This window comes from Vitis riparia, chromosome 5 (genome assembly GCF_004353265.1).
Source record: "Vitis riparia cultivar Riparia Gloire de Montpellier isolate 1030 chromosome 5, EGFV_Vit.rip_1.0, whole genome shotgun sequence".
Classification (NCBI taxonomy): domain Eukaryota; kingdom Viridiplantae; phylum Streptophyta; class Magnoliopsida; order Vitales; family Vitaceae; genus Vitis; species Vitis riparia.
In genome coordinates, this window is record NC_048435.1 from 6,295,080 (window position 1) to 6,313,661 (window position 18,582).

General features: G+C 29.5%; 2 protein-coding genes across 2 annotated transcripts; both read right to left on the reverse strand.

Moving 5' to 3' along the window:
* Positions 1-79: 79 nt before the first annotated feature.
* LOC117914329 lies at positions 80-4,024 on the reverse strand. Its single transcript, XM_034829628.1, has 9 exons — positions 3,727-4,024; positions 3,442-3,624; positions 3,132-3,355; positions 2,957-3,021; positions 1,590-1,805; positions 1,384-1,507; positions 912-1,246; positions 684-828; positions 80-557 (listed from the first exon to the last, which is right to left on the reverse strand). The coding sequence occupies exons 1-9, from the start codon at positions 3,794-3,796 to the stop codon at positions 261-263; spliced, it is 1,659 nt and encodes a 552-aa protein (XP_034685519.1). The 5' UTR covers positions 3,797-4,024; the 3' UTR covers positions 80-260.
* Positions 4,025-12,182: 8,158 nt separating this feature from the next.
* LOC117914041 lies at positions 12,183-16,042 on the reverse strand. Its single transcript, XM_034829200.1, has 9 exons — positions 15,971-16,042; positions 15,691-15,879; positions 15,373-15,596; positions 15,205-15,269; positions 13,745-13,960; positions 13,533-13,656; positions 13,085-13,422; positions 12,772-12,916; positions 12,183-12,629 (listed from the first exon to the last, which is right to left on the reverse strand). The coding sequence occupies exons 1-9, from the start codon at positions 15,984-15,986 to the stop codon at positions 12,390-12,392; spliced, it is 1,557 nt and encodes a 518-aa protein (XP_034685091.1). The 5' UTR covers positions 15,987-16,042; the 3' UTR covers positions 12,183-12,389.
* Between the last annotated feature and the right edge of the window lie 2,540 nt (positions 16,043-18,582).

The following is an 18,582-nucleotide window of genomic DNA, read 5'->3' on the forward strand; positions in this document are numbered from 1 at the left end:
TTTTATTTTGTAATTTTGTATCATCGATGTGTTTAATTAGAAGTATACCCTCAAGTTATTTGCAAAATACCAACAGAAATTTCACATAGATCTGTATGTACATATTTATATTCATCTCATAAGATCCAAACTCCAGCAGCCATTGGGTTGTTCAAACTCCATTACATGATTTTGCTGTCAGTGAAAGAAAACCATATCAAGGCATTTTTCAAAACAGAGGAATTAACCAGTTTGCAGCCTGATCACAACCATGGCCAAAATCAGAAAGTTGGTTCGATGAGCTGGGCCATGGTCGTATTACTTGCCTTGGTACTACCATTTACTTTCAAGTTTTCGATTTTCTGAATAGATGTTCTGAGTTCCAGTTGAAGGCTCACTCTGGAAGGTGACAGAACAATGTCTTTCCAAACCGAACCCTCTTCATGTACGAGGTTTGGCTGCTTGTAAAGCTCATAGATGTTCTCTGCATCTTCATTTGAAGTGCTGATTACTGTCAAACATTTGATTGCTTCAGGATCAACCAGTAGCTTGTTGCCTCCCTCTTTCCATGCTATCAACTGCATTTATCATACTAATCAAGTTAGTAGACCACACTACAGACAATCACGAATTCAAGCACTGGTAGATATGTATTAAAACCGATGCTTGTATGGTAACCAAAAAAGTATGAGATCAAGCATTACCGCGGGTGGCCTGCCCATGGCATTGGAGCAATATAGCCTGACATTATCGACAAGTTGGCAGTAACTCTGAAAGTTGCTTGCAAATCTCTTGTGGGATTTCACTTGCTCATTCACCCTCACTGCTCTTCTTGTCTCTATGGCTCTCCTATTAGTTGACATTATTACTCTTTCAATATTACCTACACAACCCTGTTCCTCTTAACATAAAAATGTTACAAGAAATTTTACCTGATGCCTCTGACAACTGCTAGAAAAGGATCACAGACCACTCCAACCAACTCTATTCTGTATGGTTTCCTTGCTACTTGTCCATTTTCTTTTTGTTGCTCCTCTTCTTCTTCAAGTGGTACCTCTTCCCAATAATTTTCAGTGACAGTTCCATCCTCCGCCACGTCGTAGCCAACCCCCATTCGATAACGGCGTTTATGAACATTCCTAGCCATGGCAATTGTTTGCTGGACAAAGGGTTCCCATGATAAGGTGCCATCCATGACTACATCACGGCCTTCATTCAGTGCAGCCACAAGGAGTGATGATGCTGCATTAGTAGACGATTGGTGCACCTATTTTTGAGTAAATTTGTCAATGTTTCAGAATATTGTGATCTAGACTCAAAGTACATATGACTGCATAGGTAAAATTTGTAGGCAATGGGCTCTTTTATATAAGAATGTGTGTGTGAATTAATTAAAGAGAGTACCAGCTCAGCAGTTTGAAGCATGTCATGGTGATGAGAGCTAAGGGCTCTGTAAACGACATCGGTCTCTTTGAAAGCATCTGCCTCCACTACCACACAGTTTGCTTCTGCTCCTGACCAGAATGCGCTGCCAATCATACATCCAATATAAGCTCAGGGATCATTGTTGTAAAACTGAGAATATAATAAAAGAGTGGAAGTGAGAGTACTCTTTCATAATCTCCTTGAGGACGGTGCTCTTGCCGGCACCCATCCCACCACCCATGAGGAGGAGCACAGGGCTCCTCTCACTGAGGGCCACCGGCATCATCACCTCTGTGCAACCACTAGATGGCGCCACCCGTATGGCTCTCATCTCCTCCAACAGTGTATGGAACACCCTCTTCACTTTCAAGTCCTTTGTCACCTTCTCAAACCTCTGTTTCCTGTCGACAACCCATACAAAGAAAGATAACAACAATAATAATGTATGGAAACAGTAGAGTGGGTAGGAGAGGTGTATAAATGACTCTTAATTTTGCAATTATTGACATGGAATAATTTGAAATGATAGATTTGTCCACCTAACAATCAGGTGAGTTGAGATATGACCTGGGCTCTGTGACTCTTTACCAAAAAAGAAAAAAAGAAAAGAAAAGAAAAGAAAAGAAAATGCTTTCATAAAAAATTACATATTTTTCATAATTTTAATAAATGGGGAAGCCATATTTTTTTAATTCTTTTATAATATTAATAAAGAATATTTGAAATATGATTCACAAGTATTTGTCAATGTCAGAAAATTTGTAAGAAAGCAAATTATTTAACTAAAAATAACTTGTGTGGATGTCAATAATTGAAAGTGCTTTCATAAAAAAAATATAAAATTTGAAAACACTTTTGAAAATCAAAACATCGTTTTCTAGTTTTTGTTTCAAAAAACAAAATATAGTGTTTTCAGTTTTTAAAAATAGAAAACAAAATATTTTTATATATTATCTTTTAATTATTTTAATTTAATTATAATATATAAAATAATTAAAAATAAAGCATCCCATATAAATTATATTTTTAAAATATATTAAAAACAAATTAAAAGCATTCCCAAATCAACCTCAAGGTTTCAAAAATTGTCAATTATTTTTAAAAACAATTTTTTTGATTTTTAGAAAAAAAAACAAAATGAAAGAATATTTTTGTGATAAATATAAAATAGAAAAACATGATGTTTTAGAGAATTTTTATTTATTTATTTTTACTTGTTTTTTAAAAAATAATTACGAATAATTGAAAAAAAAAAAAAAAGTAGCACATCTGAAACTTCGTCTAAAAGTGTTTTGGAAATTAAAATGCTGCTCAGACATGTGTAAAGGATTCACCATAAAGGGGAGGACTAAACAAGGAATAAAGAATGCCCTCGAGAAGATGCTTTAGCTAAAAGAAAGAAAAGGATAAATGCAATGGTCATCATGGTCCTCACGTAACTTTAGCTCAATTATAATATCCACATGTCATCTTCTTCAAGAGACGAAGACCACCAACCCATCTTTAAAGAAGACAAATTGAATTGAACTAGCTGGTTGATTAGTACCTTTACCTTGTAGCTGCCATCACAAAGTCCTTGAGCTTCGTCTTCTGCTCATCAGACTCTACACTCAGCACCTGCAACTCACCCCCCAAAACAACAACAACAATCACTGCTCAGAATCCATAAGAGGAAGCCCAGAAAAAAAAAATTGATGCTCTGTCTGTCTTTGTTTTGAATTATGCACCTGATTGATCATAAAAGAAGCTTGGGTCCAGTGAAATGCAAAATAACTAAGGATACACCTCTCAAACTCCTCTACCAGTTTTATGTAGAGAGACTTTGCGTCTGGTAGGCTTGAAAAGTACTCATAGATGTTTTGATCGCACCCTTTTGATTTCTTGAGATAATCATAAGCTAATTTGCAGAACCGGGGACACTCATCTGGGTCTGCAAATCCCATTTGCCTAGCTGCATACCAGACGGTTATGTGTATTTGACAAATTAAGTAAGCTTCTTCAGGCTAAGGTAGTTGTGGTTTTTATCTTTATCTTTACCTGCGTAATGGGCGAACCTTTCAATCTTTCCGACACGGCCGGACCCGGTTCTCTCCAGGCGTGGAGCAAAACTCAGATCGTTCTCCGGGTTAATCTTCCGCCGGCGGTAATGGATGGCTGCCTTGACCATGAATCCCAGAGATGAAGCCAAAAGGAGTGTGAGAATAACTTTGCCGTGAACATCTGCAACAAGTAAAGAAGTTAAGGTCACTGTCAGTGGTTTAAGATCAGATGGACTCAAAGAGAGAGAGAGAGAGAGAGACAGAGCTGGAGAGGTCGGATTACCTAGCTGCTGCATCTTGAAAAGGATTCTGAGGGGAGGATATTGAAGGAAGGTATGAGGCTTTGGTTTCATTTATAGCCCAACATTACTTTTTGGTCTCTCAAGGGGCCTTGATTCACCTACTGTGAGAAGCAGCCCCTCCCAACTCAACTACCTATACACAATTTAGGAAAATCCATAAAAAATAAAGAAATTTATCAACTTGTGTACAAGAAATATCAGGAAAGATGATTATCCCATACGCTCATCCCTTTCACCAATTAAGGTTTCAACAAACATCACCCATGGAAAAGAAAAGTCTGACCATAAATATCAACCACCATCCTCTCCTTTTTACTCCAACTCCTACTCCGCTATCCACCAGACTTCAATTTGAAAAGAAAATGGGAACCTACACCCCGACACTTTAATTATGCGGTTGAGTATAGTAAGGACAGAATCCGATTCTTAGCTCATGATGTCATATCTGACATTATTACTGTTGATTCAAACTTTGGAATGGTAATAAAACAGTTTTTCCATATATTTGTTTTAGGATAAGGTTGGGATAAATATAAATGGGTTTAATACAAGTTTGAAAAATTTGTTAGGACTCGGGATGGATTCAGGTATAATTTTATTTTTGTTCACCGATGACGTTAGGATAAATATAAATAGGTTTGGAATAAGTTTGAGAATTCTTTTAAAAGGTTTAGTCATGTATGACTTTAACTTGTTCAAATTATATATAATATTAAATAAAAATTTATTTTAAGTATTTTTTAATATATATAATATTTATTTAGTTATGAATTATACTTATTTTAATAAAATTTAATATTTTAAAAGTAAACTTTTTAAAAAATATACAAATTGAAAAAAAAATTAAAATAATTAAACCGACACAACACCACATGTATGAGAATTTCTCATATCTGTCTCATTTTTATTCAATTTTTTTTTTTGTTAATGAACATAAGAATTAACTTAATAAATGAGATGAGATTTTAATGAGATTTTTGATAAGAGTACAACAATTATAAAAAATAATTTCTAAATCACAGTAGTAGGAAAAATAATTCCAAATTTACCGTAGATTTGTCCAAATAGAAAAGAGAAAATAACTTGTAAGTGAAAAATCGTCTCTTCAAAATACAATTTTTACAAAAAAGTAAAAAATAAAAAAATTAAGAAGTGAAAAATCGTCTCTTCGAGAGACTATTTCCACACAAAAAATATATATATGTGAGAAATTCTCACTTTAAAGAAAAAAAAAATCAAGTGGGAAATCGTATCTTTTAGAGATAGCAACAAAAGTGAGAAATTCTCACTTAAATTGAGAAAAAAAACACCTAAGTGGGAAATCATTTATAGAAGATGCGATTTCCACATAAAAGCGAGAAATTCTTACTTAAAATAAAATAATAATAAATCAAAAAAGCCCAAGTGAAAAATCGTCTCTTGAAGAAACGATTTATTTTAAAAGTGAGAAATTCTCACTTCAAAAAAAAAAAAAACACCTAAGTGGGAAATCGTCTCTTCAAGAGACGATTTCCACACATCTCTCACTTAAAATAAAATAATAATAAATCAAAAAAGCCTAAGTGGGAAATCTTCTCGGGAAGAAATTGAGAAATTCTCACTTAAAAAAAAAAAAATTCAAAAATCCATTTTTTCATCCTTTATTATATTTATATAATACAATTATTATAAATATATATTATAAAATTAATTAATTTTATTTACTAAATTTAATATATAAATAACATACTAAATTTAATATAAAATAAATAATCTATTATTATTTTTATCTTACTTTGAAATAAAAAAAACTATTATCCAGTGAAAAATGAGTTTTAAAAACATTTGTTATTAATTTATTAAATAATAATTTAGTATATTATTTAAAAAAAGCCCAAATGGAAAATTGTCACTTAAGAGACGACATTTCTTTTAAAAGTGAGAAATTCGCACTTCAAACAAAAAAAAACCCACAAAAAATCTATTTTTTTATTCTTTATTTTATTTATATAATAATATAATTATTATAAATATATATTATAAAATTAATTAATTTTGTTTATTAAATTTAATATATAAATAACATACTAAATTTAATATAAGATAAATAATCTGTTTTTTTTTTATCTTACTTTGGAATTAAAAAAAAATTATTATATGTGAAAAATGAGTTTTAAAAAAAATAGTTATTAATTTATTAAATAATTATTTAATATATTATTTAAAAAAAGCCCAAGTAGGAAATTGTTAGATATTTTCATACATGCCCCACCCTTCTATTATAAATTACAACCAAATCCCATCTTCACTTTTTTTTTAAATAATACATTTCCCTCCCTCCACGCACTTCTTTAGGATTTCTCACTTTTAAAAGGTGGTGTGGATATCGTCTTGGGCTTTTTAAAAATAATATACTACATAATTATTTAATAAATTAAAAACAATTATTTTTAAAATAATATACTACATAATAGTTTTTTTTTTAATTCCAAAGTAATAGAAAAAAATAATAGATTATTTATTTTATATTAAATTTAGTATGTTATTTATTTATTAAATTTAGTAAATAAAATTAATTAATTTTATAATATATATTTATAATAATTATATTATTGTATAAATAGAATAAATAATAAAAAAATGGATTTTTGAAGGGTTTTTTTTTTGAAGTAAGAAATTTTCACTTTTAAAAGAAATTATCTCTTCAAGAGATGATTTTTCACTTAGGCTTTTTTGATTTATTACTATTATTTTATTTTAAGTGAGAATTTCTCACTTTTGTTGTCGTCTCTTGAAAAGACGATTTTCACTCACAAATTATTTTCTCTTTTCTATTTGAACAAAATTAGATAGATTCAGAATCATTTTTCCTACTACGGTAATTTAAAAATTATTTTTAAAAATTGCCATACTTTTATAAAAAATCCGATTCCAATGACGTAGGTCCCAAAACGTCACCGTTGCAAACCCAAACCATATTCAAAGTTCAGATCATTACACCCACAAGCCATGTTATAAAGAATCATCCAACTCATTTTATTTATTGAATCACCTTTTTCTTTATTGAGTGGACCAACCATGTAATTATTCCGACTTTATTTTTGACCTTTTCAATATTTTATAACTTATATCATATTCTTTAGCTTTGGTTGCTTCTCATTTAAAACAGCAATTAAATTTAATTTTTTTATTATTATTTAACACGAGGAGAAAATTGGGTATTTTCTTAAAAAAAAAAATTACTAAATTTGAAGAAAATCAAATATAATTTTGACCAAACGATGAAAGAAAGGAAAAGGTATCATGCCACCGACAATCAATTTTTTCGATATCAAGGAAGTGATCGAATCACGTGACGTTAAAATATGAAGATTTCAAATTAAAAAATAAAATAAAATAAAATGCAAATAGTGATAATGAATGACCTTTCTATATATAAGTCAAGACGTGAAGACAGCTAGCTTCACCTACTGAAGATGAGAAATCAACAATTTAATAGTGAAGATTTCTATTCTTATTAAAAAAATCTCATTATAAAAAATATAAAAAATTATGGGTCTCCATAAATTTCTTGATTTTTATTTTCTAATAATTTCAATATATAATATAATTATTTTATTTTATTTTATATTAAAAATATAATGACTTTTTAAAAATTGATTAAAAAAATTTTATTCTCAAATTTTTAAAAATATTTTTTAACTATAAAAAAGTCAAATCATTTGATTTATTAAGAGGATTCATATATTATAAATAGTGAAGATGAATTTGTAAGGTTCATTAATTATTATTTATTGTTAAATCATAAAGCAAGAATCGTACGACTAAATCGAAAAAATCAATCAACTAGGATCTGTTTGGATGGTAGCATTTCGATGCGGACAAGGATAATCACATGACGAACAAGGATTTGATAGGAAAGGAAAAATGTTACCAGGAATAAAAGGAAATCGGAAGAAAGACATGGGAATATGGGCTTAAGTGCACCAACGCACCCGATGGTGATGACAGTCTATGTAGATGGCTCGTATTAGAGCGTGTCAAAATCTAAATGTTCTACTACGTAGTTCTATTCATCTTTTATGAATGATGATCATGTAAATAATATAAATTCAAATTCTATATCATTATTAAACTATGTTTTTATTTATATACTATAGGATAAATATAAAATAAATGGATGATGATTGTTTCAATAATTAATGTCATGATAAATTTTATGCATAATGAAAAAAATATAATTTTTTTTAAAAAGATAATATTTTTAGTCAAAATATAAAAAATAAATATGACTATTTTAATGCATTTATAAGTCATGTTTGTTATTTAAATATAAATAATAATATTTTTATAAATATTAAAGATATTTTATTTTAATTTATTATAAAATAAGTAATGTTTTCAAATCATACTAATCATTGAATTAGAAAAGTTACGGTTCAATGTTCGAACGGACACTTGTCATAAAATATATAATTTATATATTATTAAAATAATAATAATAATAATAATAATAATAATCATTTATATGTTATTTAAAAATTAAAATTTTATTTGAAAAATCAGAAAATTAATTTCAAATTAGAAATTTAAATTAAAACCAGAATCAGAAGATACGAGATTTTCCTACATTTTTGCCCCAAAAAAGAAAAAAATCTGGGTGGGGGCATTACGAGGGGCTACGAAGAAGGACGGGTTGTAGGGGGTGGCAGCGCTGAAGTGGGTTGAATTGGATGGGGGAGGAGAACAGCTCGGTTCACCCGAAATTGATCTGGTCATTCGGTTCACCGGTTCTCCTACCGGTCGTCCGATCCGATTTTTAAAACAATGAAAATAAGTGTAATTCTTTTAAAAAATAATTTTTTTTTTCGTTGCATGTATAAATAAGTCCTCAATTACTATCATGATATTTAAGACTGGTTTTGTTTAAATTCTCTAAATTATTGGTATACCTTTTTAGTTTTGAATTATTTTTAAAAATTATTAAAATCATTAATGAATCAAATATATTAAGCTTTATAAGATTTTAAGTTTGTTTGCCTTGTTGAAAAACTAGAAGAAATATTATTGTATGTAGAGGAAAAATTGATATAATCATTTTGGATTAATTTTGATTCGACAAATTTTAGTATTAATTGGTTCAAATTTTGAGTTTTAAATTATTTTTAAAAATTATTACACATTTTAAAAATTCAATATATTAAATCTTCTTTCATTTGGAGTCCTTTTACCTAATAAGAAAATTTAAAAAATTTTACGAACTCATTGGACGAATTACATTTTTTTCCGATAGAATGAATAGTACATTTCTAAATATGGGGTGACACGGGCTTAAATAAGGGTTGATACATGTGTAAATAAAGAGTAGCACACTTCCATACATTTTCTTAAATTTTCTCAATTTTTTTCACTAGATAAACCAACTTTGATAAAATGAAACTTATCGGATTCTTTCACAAATATATCAATTTTTAAAAATAATTTGGAATGCAAAAACTAAGACAATTAATATCAAAATTCCATGCACCAAAATTGGTTTCGAAGAGAAACTAATACAATTATTCTTGAATAGTTTTGTTCCAAGATATTCCGGTGTTAAACGGCTTAGTTTTCATATTTTGAAGAATTTTTGAAAATTAATGTACATGTGAAAGAATCTCGCTTGAGTTGGAGTTTATTTATCGCGTGATTTTTTTTTTTTGAAAAAATAATCCTAGATATTGAAAAGAAAAAATTTAAAACTTTTTTGGGGATTTCATATATAAAAAATATTGAAGCTTTTTAAATTATATGTATTTCAATCTTGTGCTTAAATATAAAATAGTCAAATTAAGATAGGCATGAAGCAAACATCAAAGATATCACAATCAATTTGTCAACCATCTTATAGTTACCCAAAAATAATTATTAAGCATGGAAACATGGTACCATTGGATCTTAATAATTGTGGCTATGGCCCAATATTGGAATGTGAGAAAATGATTTTGAAAGTTGAAAATGAGAAGTCATGAATTGTTATCCAAGTCCTTCTCTTTTTATGAATTCTCCAAGCTAATTATGTGTAACAAGAATTAATTTAATTTTGATATTTTTCATTATGAAATTATTATAAATATATCTTATATTATTCAAAAATTATTTTTTGGAAATTATATTTTCTTAAAGAGGAGGAAAAAAATAGAAAAAAAAGGAAAAGTAAAATGTAAATTTTAGCTTAAATTTTTTTTCCTCAGTACTTTTTTTTTAGAAATTTTTATGAAGATTAATCTTTCATTTTCTCCTACTTTTTTTTATTTATTAAACAATTAAATTTTTTTTAACTTAAGTTAGTTTGCTTTTTCCTTTTCTATTTTTATTATTATTTCAAGATTCTAGTAATCCAAGCTTAAAAATTGACATTATAATTATTTTCTAATTTAAAAAAGTGAAAATATCACACCAAGCTATTTGGGGTTATTAGAGTATGATATTATTTTTGTTAAATTCATGTGCATTTATCCACTAAGATCTTTGAAAAACAAAAATTTAGAAAAGTACACTTCATTCAAAGTTTTTAAAAGACCAAAACACACACACACAATCCTATTTTTCAAGTCTCTATACTTAACATTAACTAATTAGATTTTTTTTTCTAGCAATATTTCATTTATTTTTTAAAAAATGTTTTTCAGAATAAAAAGCTGATCCAACGCCAATAAGAATCAAACTTAGGGGTGGACAATTGGTGTGGGAGGTGGCATATGGATGTGCTCCACTTCCTCCTTCGCTGTGAGTTAGTGGCCAACATGTTTTCTCATTGCCTTAGAAAGCTTTAAACATTGTCTCCCTGCACTTAGAGACAATTTGGTTTATTACTTTAAAATTTTTATTATTTAAGTGTTAAAAATTCTAAAAACACTTTTTAAAATCACTCACAAACGCATTTTTAGTATTGATGGACATATTTGTATGGATAAGGATGACAACGAGGCAGAATTGGGACAGAGGCGTTTATTCAAAATAATTTTCATTCATATTCCATTTAAAAAATTAAATGGGGTGGGACGGGTACGAGAATTTCTCATACCAGCCCCACCCCATCCCATCCCCACCCCATTTAACTTTTTTTTAAAAAAAATTATTTTAAAAAATTTTAATTATATTAAAATAAATATATTTTATAAATAATTAAATTATTATATTTTTTATAACTTATTTTATTAAAAAATATTTTATTATTATCTATATATTAAAAATAGTAAAATAAAAATGAATTTAATTTAATTTTAAAAATTAATTTTATATATAATCGGGGTGGGGCAGAACAAGACAATACCCAAACCCGCCCCGGGTTTTAAAAAAATTCTCAAACTCGTCCTAAACTTGTTTAGTTAAAATTGAAATCTGTCCCATTAGGGAAGGGGCAGACAGGTACTTAAAAAACCCCGTCCCATTGCCATTCTTATGTATGGAAAGCATAAAAGTACCTTAATGATCGTTATAAGTTGTAATAGAAATAATAAGTTGTGATAAAAATAATTAGTTATTCCCACTAACTTTAACTTTAATAGAAGGTAAAAATGATGATACTTGGGAATGATTTTTGACATTTATTATAATTAGATTAACTTAAAGGAGGAGATTTAGTGTTATATCAAATCGAGATCTAGGCATTATGACTATAATGAGTGATGTTTATCTTAATTGGTTTCAGTCTTAACAGAAATTTTATTACCTGATTTAAGGATAAGATATTGAAAAAACTGGTGTGCAAAGCAACTTTAGAATTATCATATATTTTATATTAATTAATTAATTAATTTTATATACTATAATATAAGTGATATATAATATCTTATATATGAAAGTTTAATTTAAGTTTAAAATCTACCGTATTTTCATTTTAATATATAATAAGTTGTTTATATATATATATATATATATATATATATATATATATATATATATATATATATATATATATATATAAAATTTGAATGCAATTAAATCAAGTTCAAAATTAGCAACTACGATTTTAAATTTAAGTTTCAAATCGTAATTGATGATTATAACTTTAAAATCAAGTTCAAAAGTGTAGGTATCAACTACAATTTTAAACTTAAATTTGAAATCATAGTTAGTGAGTACGGTAATGAAATCAATTTCAAACCGTATTCACCAACAAAATTCCTATAACAAGGGCAATCCCCATTTTTATGGTTTTGTTGCCAGAGATAGTAGAGGTAGCGAATGTCACCTCTAGTATCCCTACAATATATATAAAGAAAGGCAAACAAAGAAGGCTGAACTCTCAACTGAGCTTCCGTTGTTGTCTTCATACTCAAACCACTCATTCATATACATTGATATGAATCCGTTTGGCAACAACTAAACCTCTTTCAACTATCTTTTGCAGAGTGTAATGGGATTATGGAAATCAATCAATCAGCACATGCCCTTTAGTAAGTGTTGAGGATCATTGAGAGCCAATGCAGCATTTTGGATCATTTAACTGTATATGGTACAAGACACAACAATCAGGTGAAGATGTGGGAAAAGACTACTTTTGAGGAATCAACCAGGATGTACTCAGCACAAATCATTGGATAATACCAAACGTACAAACAAATATTGGAGTGAAGCAGTAAAATCAAAGTTCGTTCGACCACCATTGATCATACGGCGTTTACTTTTTTGCATTTTCTATTTTCTGAATTGACGTCCTCAGGTCCAGATGAAGGCTCGCCCTGGAAGGTGTCAGAACAATGTCTTTCCAAACTGAACCCTCTTCATATAAAATTTTTGGCTCCGTGTAAAGCTCGTAGACGTTGTCTGCATCATCCTTCAGAGTGCTGACTACTGTCAAACATTTGATTTGTTCAGGATCAACCAGTAGCTTGTTGTCTCCATCTTTCCATCCTATCAACTGTATTAATTTATACTAATAAAGTTAGTAAATGACAGTTACAAACAACAAAGGAGTATGTACCAAAAGAGTATAAGCATTCAGCAGTAGAGTCTATTCCACATTAAACTAAAAAGCTAGGCACAAGATTAAGCATTATTACGCTGGGTGGGCCGCCCATGGCATTGGTGCAATAGAGCCTGGCATTATCAACAAGTTGGCAGTATCTCTGAAACGCACTTGCAAATCTCTTGTGGGATTTCAACTGTGAGTTCACCCTCACTGCTCGTTTTGTCATTATAGCTCTCCTGTTTCAAGTATAAAATATATGACCCTATCAGTTTTGAATGATTTGCACACTAGCTTAAGTTGCCTTAGTAGCATCTCAAACTGAAAAATGGCATATTTAATGTATCTCATCCAGACAATCCTGTTCCTCTTAACATAAAAATGTTGAAGTTCACACAAAATTTTACCTGATGCCTCTAACAACTGCTAGATAAGGATCACAGATCACTCCAACCAACTCTATTCTGTATGGTTTCCTTTCTACGTGTCCATTTTCGTTTTGTTGCTCTTCCTCTTCTTCTTCTGGTGGTATCTGTTCCCAGTAATTTTCAGTGACAGTTCCATCCTCTGCCACCTTGTAGCCTACCCCCATTCGATAACGGCATTTATGGACATTCCTAGCCATGGCAATTGTTTGCTGGACAAAGGGCTCCCATGATAAGGTTCCATCCATGATTACATCCCGGCCTTCATTCAGGGCAGTCACAAGGAGTGATGATGCTGCATCGGTGGATGACTGGTGCACCTATTTTCGAGTAAATTTGTCAAAATTTTCAGGATATTGGCATAATGGAAAGATGTGATATAGATAAAAATATATGAATAAAGTAAAATGTGCGTGTGAAAGAGAGTTACCAGCTCAGCAGTTTGAAGCATGTCATGGTGATGAGAGCTAAGGGCTCTGTAAATGACATCGGTCTCTTTGAAAGCATCTGCCTCCACTACCACAGCGTCTGCTGCTGCCTCTGACCAGAATGCTCTGCCAGCCACGTATCCAAGATAAGCTCAGGGATCATTATTAATGTAGAGTGAGAAAATAATAAATAAAAGAGTGGAAGTGAGTGTACTCTTTCATGATCTCCTTGAGGACAGTGCTCTTGCCGGCACCCATACCACCGCCCATGAGGAGGAGCACAGGACTCCTCTTACTGAGGGCCACTGGCATCATCACCTCTGTGCAACCACCGGACGGCGCCACCCCTATGGCTTTCATCTCCTCCACCAATGTATTGAACACCCTTGTCACCTTCAAGTCCTTTGTTACCTTCTCAAATCTCTGCTTCCTGTTAACCCACACAAAATCAACTCAATATTAATGGTAGAGTAGTCAGAATTTAGGAGAAGTATTTAAATGACCCTTTTGACTTTGTTGTACCCAATTATTGATATGGATATACTTAAATAATAAAATGAGATGAGTTGTGATATGACCTGTCTGATAATAATATATCATTGTTTTTACATTTTTCATATTTTTCACAATTTCTTTTATTTAATTTTCTTTAATATGTAAAAAAAAAATTCATTTATTATTATTATTTTTCGTTCCTTATCAAACATACCTCTAATTAAAGAGTACTCCAAGGAGAGGAGAACCAAGTTCCCACCCTTTAAAAAGGAAGGAGAGGACCACTAAAAAAAAACCATGTCTAGAGATAATGGTTGATATTGACTTATGAAAATGGCAACACATGGATATTTAGATAATGTGTCAATAATTATTACCAATTTTAATAGATTCCCGTTGGATTTAAAAAGTGGCATGTTAGCTAAGAAGGACGTTCCAACAAAATGACATTAAAAAAAAAAAATTTAGAATTTTCTATTCTATTAAAAATAATATATTGATATCTATATGTTGTAATATGTGACTCATATTGAGTAAAATACATATGAAGAAAAATGGATAAATATCGGAACAATGATGATATTTATCATTTAAGTTTGTATTTTTATTATTGAGGGCGAACAATAGATTGGGGATGTAGGGAGCAACGCTCCCCACGATACTGTTCATGAGTATTTTTTGAATTTTATTATATGAGGGTTAGTTTTCTTCCCTATTCTCGTGAACATAGATAATTTGTCGTATCACGTTAAATCTATGTGTTTTTATTTTCATTTTTCCCTAATTTTTCATGGAAATCGTTTCACAAAAGTCAACACTATCAATATAATTTATTCGGTCAAAGGGAAATATTTAAACTTTTTTTTTCCTTCCATCACAAAACAAGCACCATAATTCTAAAATAATTATAAATTATTATAATAGAAATGACAAATTCAACGTAAAAGTAGGTGTAATTACAGCTAGCTCAACATGCATCATGAGAAATCTTTTAAAAAGTGTCAAATACTTTTATAAAGCGTAGAATATAGCACGAACAAGTGGCTGAATAAACTGCAGGGAATAAACGACACCCTCTTCACAAATTAAGTTCATATGATATACTAACATCTACCAGTCATCTTCTCCGAAACCAAGACATAGAAGAAAGGCAAATTGAATTCGCAGGTTAATTAGTACCTTGTAGCGGCCATCACAAAGTTCTTGAGCTTCGTTTTCTGCTTATCAGACTCCACACTCAACACCTGCAACTCATACCACAAAAACTGCTCAGATTAATTCTTTACGAAGGCAGCAAAAAGAAATTGATGCTCCGTCTCTCTTTGTTTTGAATATACATGTATGTACCTGATTGATCATAAGAGAAGCCTGGGTCCAGTGAAAGCCAAAATAGCTGAGGGTGCACCTGTCAAGCTCCTCCACCAGTTTTATATAGAGCGAGTCGGCGTCTGGTTGACTTGAAAAATACTCATACATGTTTTCATCACACCCCTTTGATTTCTTGAGATAATCATAAGCTAAATTGCATAACTGGGGACACTCATCCGGATCTGCAAATCCCATTTGCCTTGCTGTGCACCAGGGTCTAAGCTTGTTAATCATTAAAACAAGTGTATATTTAACAAAGTCAAATCTTCAGACTGACGGAGATGTGGTTTTCTTTACCTACGTAATGGGAGAACTTTTCCAGCTTTGCGGCATAGCCGGACTCCGTTCTCTCCAGCCCTGGAGCAATACTCGGATCATTCTCCGGCTTATTCTTTCGGCACCGGCGGTAAAGGGTGGCGGCCATGGGCGCCATGAATCCAAGAGTCGTAGCCAAGAGAAGTGTGAGGTTGACTTTGCCATGGCCCTCTGCAAAAAAGGAAAAAAAAAAAAAAAAAAAAGAAGTTGAGTACGGAAAACGTTACCGCCTTGAGAGAAAGAGGTGGAGAGGACGGGTTACCAGCTGGGTGCTGCATTTTTTCCTGAAAGAGAGGATGCCAGACGGAAGGAAGATGTGAGGATTTGGTTTCATTTATAGGCGTATGGGCCAACATTAAGCTTAGCTTTTGTATACAATAATCTCTAGAATTTTATAGAAGACAAGATATTTACCATATACACCCTTCATTTCTCCAATTTGGGTCAATATGACCCTTTTTCCAAACAATATATTATTTTTAGCCATGGTTTGAAAATTCCATTCAAATTAGAAAAAATGTATTTTCATATACTCATAAAATAAATAAAATAAAAAACTCAAATTTATGAAATACAAATTTTAAACCGTTATCTAAAAATAATTAGTATTTCATATATTTTTTGGTCAAATGTACTACCTTCCATCATTTAGGTATGATCTTTTAATAATATGGATGCTATATTGAATCGTAGAAAGATCATTTATGTATGACCTTTTAATATTATATTGAGAGAGAGAGAGAGTAGATGCTATATTGAATCGTGGAAAGATCATTTATGTATGACATTTTAATATTATATTGAGAGAGAGAGAGAGAGAGAGAGAGAGAGAGAGAGAGAGAGAGAGAGAGAGAGAGAGAGAGAGAGAGAGAGAGAGAGAGAGAGAGAGAGAGAGAGAGAGAGTATATCTAATATTCTATTCTTTCAGCCATATTTTAAAGGGATGTGGATCATCATCCTCATCCACATTTTATAAATTAAACTTCCTTTTCATTTGGTGCAGACCTTATATGCACTTATTTAAAATATGTATAGAAAGAAAGAGTTTGTTCTAAACAAGGATAATAAAACAATTTGTTTCACTTCAAAGCAAAGGGGGTTTATACCATTTTTACTCTATAACAAGATAATTTATACCTACCATTCTCCCTCTAGATTTGTGTCTTCTCTCTATCTTTGCCACCATTCTTAAATTTTTTATTTTTATTTTTTCCTTGTTGTGAAACATGTGTCTTAACAAAATATTATCTATTAAAATAAAAATATTTAAAAATTTTTTAGGTTAGAAAACTGTTTTTTATAACAATATTCTGTTTTTCAAAACAAAAAATACAGAAAACATGTTTGATAATTAAAAATGGTTTTTTAGTTTTCATTCTTAAAAATAGAAAATATAATGTTTTCAAATAATATTTTTAAGGACTAAAATAATTATACAAATGTATAAAATAATTAAAAATAAAACATCAAATATAAAATTTATTTATAAAAAATATTAAAAACATATAAAAATATTTTAGGTTTTCAAATATAATTTTGTTTTATAAAAATTAGACAACAATTTTTAAAATTTATTTTTTAGAATAATTTTTTTAAACAGTTAAATGAACCAAAATAAATAGTGTGTTAACAAAAATTTATATATTCTAGGCATTAAAATAACAATATTTGAAATTAAATTAAAAAAAATAATCTGCTAATAATGACTAGGAATGATTAAGTAATTAGACGTGAAGCCAGCAGGTTCCGGATGACCTGACCTGTCCAAGAAGTAGGTGACAAGGAATTGGAATTTACAATTGGAAGGGTAGGAAAGGGTGACCAGAGGAATCTGCGGAAATGGAGAGAATAATACAGGGATGAGGGATTCGCTTCGTGGTAGGGGCATTTGCGGAATTATGACACATCTAGGCCTCTTTTGTATAGCCTAGCTTTTATTTTCATTTTCAAAGTAATAATTGTTTGGACGAAGTTTTATTTATTTATTTTTTAAAAAAAATTATTTTATAGAAAATTGAGATGATTTTTTTTTTAAATGAAATTCCTTTTTAAAAGTTTTAAAATAAAAAAGAAAAATAAAATTACATTAAAAAAGTCTTGTAGGACTTACAATGATAATAAGAAAGGAAGATGAATATTATTTATGTGAAATAAATATTAATATAAATAAAATATTACATCATACATTTTTTAAATAAAATATTATCTTAAATGTTTCATTTAATTATTTTATTTATTTATTATATTTTTAAATATTTTAAATGAATATGTATTTTCTTTCATATTAGGATAAATATTATAAAAATACTTTTCATTTTACTTAATTAAATGCATTTTGAAGAAAAGAAAAATAGAAAATAAAAACTATTTTTAGAAATGAAAACATTTTTCAAAATCATATAAAAGGTTAGGGTTTGTTTGAGAAACTATTATTAAAATAAAAAAATCCCCTCATGTTTTCTTAGAATAAAAATTTATTTGAGAATTTGAAAGATTTTAAACTTATTTTTTATATTTTTAACTTATTTTTTTGAAATTAACATAAAAGTTATTCTTGATTATTAAATTGATATATTTTTCCTTACCAATTTTAATTAATATTTACGGTCAATAATTTTGATTGATATTTATTCTATTAATTTTAAACAATAAATTCATTTATAAAATATTATAAATTCATAAAATAATCACAAATATTTATTATAAAAAATAAATCATGAATACAAAATATACCCATGTCATATATCAATAAAAAAGACAAAGAATAAATTAATTATTTTAATTTAATAACTAAAATTACTTTTAATTTTTAAATTATGATATTAAATTATTTTATAAAACACATTTAATTTATTTAAAAACTTAAATTAAATT